This window comes from Aythya ferina (genome assembly GCF_964211825.1).
Source record: "Aythya ferina genome assembly, chromosome: 21".
In the NCBI taxonomy this organism is placed as follows: Eukaryota; Metazoa; Chordata; class Aves; order Anseriformes; family Anatidae; genus Aythya; species Aythya ferina.
This window is the reverse complement of record NC_140319.1, coordinates 2,772,399-2,778,398: the sequence shown is the minus strand read 5'-3', so window position 1 is coordinate 2,778,398 and position 6,000 is coordinate 2,772,399. Positions and strand designations below refer to the sequence as shown.

At 49.2% G+C, this 6,000-nt stretch overlaps 1 protein-coding gene across 2 annotated transcripts in view; it reads left to right on the top strand.

Moving 5' to 3' along the window:
• The first annotated feature begins 4,412 nt into the window (after positions 1-4,412).
• KAZN (kazrin, periplakin interacting protein) overlaps positions 4,413-6,000 on the top strand; it is a 182,065-nt gene continuing 180,477 nt past the window's right edge. Inside the window, exon 1 of one of the 2 annotated variants that reach the window (XM_084495195.1) lies at positions 4,413-4,805. In XM_084495195.1, the coding sequence (XP_084351321.1) occupies positions 4,688-4,805 (118 nt within the window). In that variant the 5' untranslated portion in view covers positions 4,413-4,687. Of the gene's footprint in view, positions 4,806-5,502; positions 5,582-6,000 lie in introns of those variants that run through there. The other variant, XM_084495196.1, reaches the window with a different exon arrangement.

Genomic DNA, 6,000 nt, shown 5'->3' with positions numbered 1-6,000 from the left:
ATAGAGCATTGCACTGTTGCCTTTGGAAAGTGGATGTAACTGTTAATGATTTTATTTAACCAGAATTAACACACACACCCCAACCCCTGCTTTTGCTAGTGTTGATGGCCATGGAGTAGACTGTTTTGGGACCAGCATTACGTTGGAATATTTGCACTGTAAAATACATTTCTTGTGATAATACTCAACCTGTCATCTACCAAGCATATTTACTCCCTTTTACCTTTTTTCTTCCTCCAGCCGGAGTACTTGACTGACAGGCTCCGTGGTTTCTCTGTCAAGTCCAACGATGAAGGTTTCCCTAGGGTGCTTTGTTTTAGGAATGCCTCTTTATTTAATCTTGGAAAGTAAAAAATCCAGACTATTATTTCCTTTAGGACTCTGCCCTAGTAAATAACGTATGCATCTGAATTCAGCTTCTCTTTGTGCCTACCACTGACTGATTGGAGTCCTTTCAGGCTTGGTATTTCTTTTCTACGAGGATATTCATACATTACTTAAGCCATACCTCAGCCTTTCTTTTGATCAGCTACCTGTGGAATTCTCAAAGTCTTTTGGTGTAGGGCTTTTTCTCCCTGTGGCACTTACATCATTTTCTTCTGTACCATTTTTTTTTTTTTTTGAAAGAATACAACCCAACCAGACAAAATTCTCTTTTAGCCTAGAACTGATGGAGATGAAGGAAGGAATAGCTTATGTTTAAGCTCTCTCTGTCACTTATGCCAAACAAGTGCATTGCTTCAAATTCATTTTGGGTTTTACAAAACATTATTTTTCTTTGCATGATGGATTGCATAAATGTTCCAGAACTGATCTCAGTAGTGCTGTCTCCAGAGGAATAATTGCATCCATACTTCAAGTTCCCCATGCATCCAGCCAAGGATTTTGTCATCCCTCCTTGTGATGGTGCTGTGCTGCAACAAATGCAAAAATCCCTACTTTTTTTTAAGTCTCTGCCTTGTAACAGTGAAATACCGATTTCTGACACACATCCTAGGTGGGATGATCCGTCCTTACCAAACGGTGGATCCCACCTCACCTAGGTGGGATGCCGTCCTTACCAAACTGATCCTGCGTGGGCTTCCCACAGGCAGCAGCTCTTCGAGAACTGCTCCCACACGGCTCCGTACCACGGGGTCCATCCCTCAAGAGCAAACTGCTCCAATCTGGGTCCCCCACGAGCAGCAGCTCCCCCCAGACCTCCTGACTCTGTGTGGGCTCCTCTCCATAGCTGCAGCTCTGGCTTGGGGCCTGCTCCTGCAGGGGCTCCCCACAGGCCGTGGCCTCCTCCATTGCAGGTCCACCTGCTCCACCATGGGCTCCTCCACGGGCTGAAGCACAGAAATCTGCTCCACCAGGGGCATGGATTCTTCTCACAGAAACCACCCCTATGGCCCCCTGCTACCCAAACCTTGCCATGTAAACCCACTACATTTTCACAGCCGGTGATCACCTGAAAGCCTTAATGGCTGCACAGAGCTCACATGGAGCTTCATCTCAAAGCTGGAGGCAGCGAAGGCCTGTCAGAGCAGAACTGCCCGAGAGAGCTCGGTTTGAGGAGGCCGCAGTCACCCCGCATCTTCTGGTGGCCACAGGGCAGCTATCAGGGCACTGCATTGACTCCATGCTCTTTGCCACGGATGGGATTACCTACATGCAAGCTGTGCTGTTAACCAGGCATTATTGCTAGCACTGACATTTTTCCTTTTTACCTAAAACTATAAAATTTGAGGCAAGCTGTTCCATTAGCAGCAATTTTCTATGCAGAGTCAGTCACTACAGCTGGTGGAGTTGGCAGCGACGCTGCAGAGCAGGGCCTCAAGGAGTCTCGCACGTTAACTAAAGCTCAGATCACTGTGGTAAGCACAGGAGCCCAGAAGAGGAAAGTTCAGTGTTGGATCCTGCATGAAACTGGGCACAGCGACACGGCTGTCAGCTGCGTGTGTGAAATTCAGGTGAGCTGCAGTGAAATACATGGAAAATTTTTCCACCTTGCAGGGAGGCATTTCCTGGGAGGAAAATGTACCAAGGTGAACCGGAGCATCCCTTGGCCTGCTGTTCAGAGCAGAGGTGAGGCACTGCTGTGCCTCGTCTTGCTGGGTTTAGAAGGTCATCAATGCTGAGCAGGTAGATGGTGCCTAAAACAGCCCAAACAAGAGGGCTTCTTTGCTTGCTTACTATTTTTCAGAGACATGTACTGACTTGATGTAATGGCTGCACACTGTGAACGACAGCATTAAATGAAGCATGGCTGTTCTGCGTGCTGTGCAGGCGCTGTGTGTGCTGCGTGCAGTGCCCCAGCAAGCGGCTCCTGCTGGGGAGTGCTGCAGGGAATGGGAGGGGGCAGTGAGCCTGTGACCTTCCCGCATGGAAATAGGAGAAAGGGGCAAGGAGGAAGGGGAAAGGGATTTTCAGGTATCCTCTTTCGTATTTTATTTTATTTTATTTTATTTTATTTTATTTTATTTTATTTTATTTTATTTTATTTTATTTTATTTTATCTTATTTTATTTTAATTATGCTTTAATATTTCAGAGCTGAATGCAGCTATGCAGATAGTTTTGCAAAGGAGTCACCAAACAGCTCTGTGGGAATTTCCAGATACTTGATCAGCAGTACACATTGCACGAGGTGGTGCCGGAGGGAGAAATGAGTGTAGTCCCTCTGTTCTTCACTTTCCTTCTCACCCAACTAAGCGCCACACTTATATTGGCTTTTCTGACTTTTTGTATGGTTTTAGAATTTGGTCTTGTGGGCTTTGAATATCAGACTTTGTCCAAACAAGTTTGCCTGGCAAAGAGAGTGAACAGGCAACAGAGCCAGCCCAGTGCCCTGTCCTCGTTGGTGGGATAGCGAGGACAAGACTTCGGGCACATCCCTCCTCTCCCCCCCATCCCCTGCTCTGCTCTAATGACAAGAACATCTGATAATGACAAGAACATCTGACATAATTTCTTGTAGACTCATAAAACAATGATAATTATAATTCTATGATAATGAGATGTCCTATTAATACATTATTTTCTCTTTGTAATGTTGGAGACTAGATCTGAACAAAGCTTTTTAATTATTATTATAATACAGCTTTCCCTCTGTAGGAGGGATATAATAGTAATTCCCCACTGTGAGATGTATGGATGAAAATACAAAGTACCATATGCAATTTGGATATTATCATTCTACTAAATCTCAAGCCCTTCCTTTTTCTTCATGAAAGCTGTATGGCATGAAGGAAATTGGGTAGCAGCATTAAAAGAAACACGCAGATTGCTTAGCATATCTAAACTTCAGGAAATTCACTAATTCTTCTACTTCCTAGTGCATTTGGCTGGTTTTGCTCGTGCTGCTTTGGTAACGGTGAGAAGAGCCTTTGATATTTGCAGGTCAGGGAGGAGAAAAACAGCAACTGAGATCAATACCTGAATGCTGAAGTCATGTGGATCGAACCACATGGCCAATTTTTTCTTTTCTCCGTATAGCAGGCAAGAAGGTCAAGTGGAACATCTCTCTTCTGCTTGCGAGGACAGAAATTATTCCTGTGTCATAGCAAAAATGAACATGCAAAGATGCCTCTGTTTAAACACTTTGCTGATCTGAGCCTAAAACTATTTAAACCAGTATGGGAAGGATCCACCTGGTGGGAGGCAACAGCTTCCAGCACAGGCCCAGTATCCACAGCCATTCAACTGCTCTGGGCGATAGTGGTGGTAAGGGGCGGATGCTTGGACCAGATGATATTGGAGGTCTTTTCCAGCCTCATCGATTCTACGATCTGCCAGTTTTGTAGGGCTGGGAGGAGGGCGAGGCACATGGAAGTGCTGAAACTGGGATTTTCTGGGGGCTGCCAGTTCCGAGCCGAGCTCGCACTGTGCAATGTGATTGCTGGAGGCGCTGAGCAGCCCAGGCTTCAATTCCCCCCTGCTAAAACCTCTCCTTGTGCCCCTGGGCGAGTCCTGTGGCCTCGGCTGCCTGCAGGAAGGGGCAACGAGGCGTGGAGGTGGCCAGACCCTCGCTGGCACCTGCCCGGTTTGTCTCCAGCCGAGCCCCAGCCTGTTTTTGTGGTGGGCCGGTGCCCTCTCCTCCCAAAGACAGCGCCGATGACTCATGGAGGGCAAAATGATGCACAGCTCCCACAGTCAGCATCCTTTTTGCACGGGATAGTTTAAAAATAAAGACGAATCAGCTGTGTCAGACGGGTCCGGGAGTTCACTCCCGGCCCTGCATCCCTGAAGAAAATAAAACACCAACCAACCACCGCCCCCCCCAAACCCCAATCGGGCTGGGTGTTTGTGAGGGAACAGCTCCACCAGGGCCCAAGGGCCGGGGCAGAGGTGAACGGGTTAAGGCCGAGCTGCGGCCCCGCAGCAGCGGGGGGAGGCCGGAGGCAGGGCCGCCGCAGCGGGGCGGAGGAGAAGGCGGCATCGCAGCGCGGCTCCGGCCTCCTCCATCCTCTCCCCTCCCCTTCAACTGCTCGGGAGGGAGGGACGAGGCAGCCGGGAGCCTCCTCCGGCCTCACGGAGCCAGGTTGGGGCTCGGAGCCGGGACGAGGGCAGCTCCCGGAGCCCCCCCCCCCGGTGCTCGCCGTGCCCCTGCCCCGGTTCCCGGCGGCAGCGGGCGCCTCTCTTCTCCCCCTGAGGGGGAGCACGGAGCTCCCCTGGGGGCCGCGGGCAGCTGCGGGGCTCTGCCCATGACTAACGCGAAGGACCCGAAGAGAGCCATGGAGTCCTCACCGGCGACCTCCAGCCCTGCAGGCCCCGTCACCTTCTCGCAAGTTTTCGGGCAGCAGTGCCAGCTGATGGAAGCAGGTAAGGGAGGGACGGGGGGGGGGGCTTCGTCCCCAAAAGCTCGGTGTTTCCCCAAGGGACAGCAGGGGTGAGCCCCGTTGTGGCTGTCCACCTGCTTCGGCTCCTCCCTGAAGCGATTAAAAGTCTTGTGTCTGTGTGGGGTCACGCATTTGAGGTAAAGGTTGGGGTTGTTGCGTGTTTGGGGTTAGCGTGGACCAGCACAAGGTGCTCCGAGCCCTATAGCATCATTACGTATCAGTGCGTACACGACACATACAGCAACTTCTGAAACACAAGGGTAGGAATTGCTTCAAAATAATTACTTCAAAATAATTGCTTCAAAATAACATTGTGAGCTGGAGGTCGACTTGCTGTCATGGATGGGGACTTGCTACACACAGTTTCACTAGGTGTGTGGTTCTCTGTTGGTTTTCAGTTCCGTGAAAGACAAAATATTTGGGTTTTTCCTTTGCTTTTTGTGGGGTTTTGTGTAACTGCAGCACCTAAATTGTTCCATTTCCTAATTGTTTTCATGTGTGTAACTTCTCAGGGCTTTGCCTGACGATCTGTTGCTTGCACCTTTTGGTAATTAAAGAGGGAGCGTGTGGGCTGCCTGCACCCACTCCTTCCCTGGTGTTTCCCTTCAGTAGATCAGCACAGGTGCCGTGAAGTGCTGCTCTGCTGAGTGCTAGCATCCTCCTTCAAACCGAGCTCCCAGGATTAACAGATTGGCCTAATGACTTTGACAAGACTCAGTCTCTTTTCCCACCCCTGGGGACAAGAAGCTTAGAGAATGGGTATGTCTGTTTGCTCGTGGCTGTGGAGAAAGGCCTGTGGTGCTGTGTTTGTGTTTTTTTTTTTCTTTTTATTGATACCTCAGCAACACTTGCTATGAATTTCCAGTACTCGCTTTGAGATGTACTGGCTTACTCTTATTGCTACGTTGGGGAACACATTAGCTAAGATACGTGCATCAAAATGTCCACTCTTTCTCTGCCCCTTTTCCTCTATCTTTTCCCCAGCAAATTCTCTAACTCCTCACATTTATAGTGTTTGTATTTCTGTAGTCGGAACCAAAATATTTTGCACTGAGGTTTTGCTGCAGATCTCAGTGCGACTTCTGCTGTGACTCTCATGGTACTTCCACAGGCCGACTCATTTGCTGATGACTGCTCAGTTTATCAAGCCTGTGATCATGGTGCTGCCTCCAAGGAAA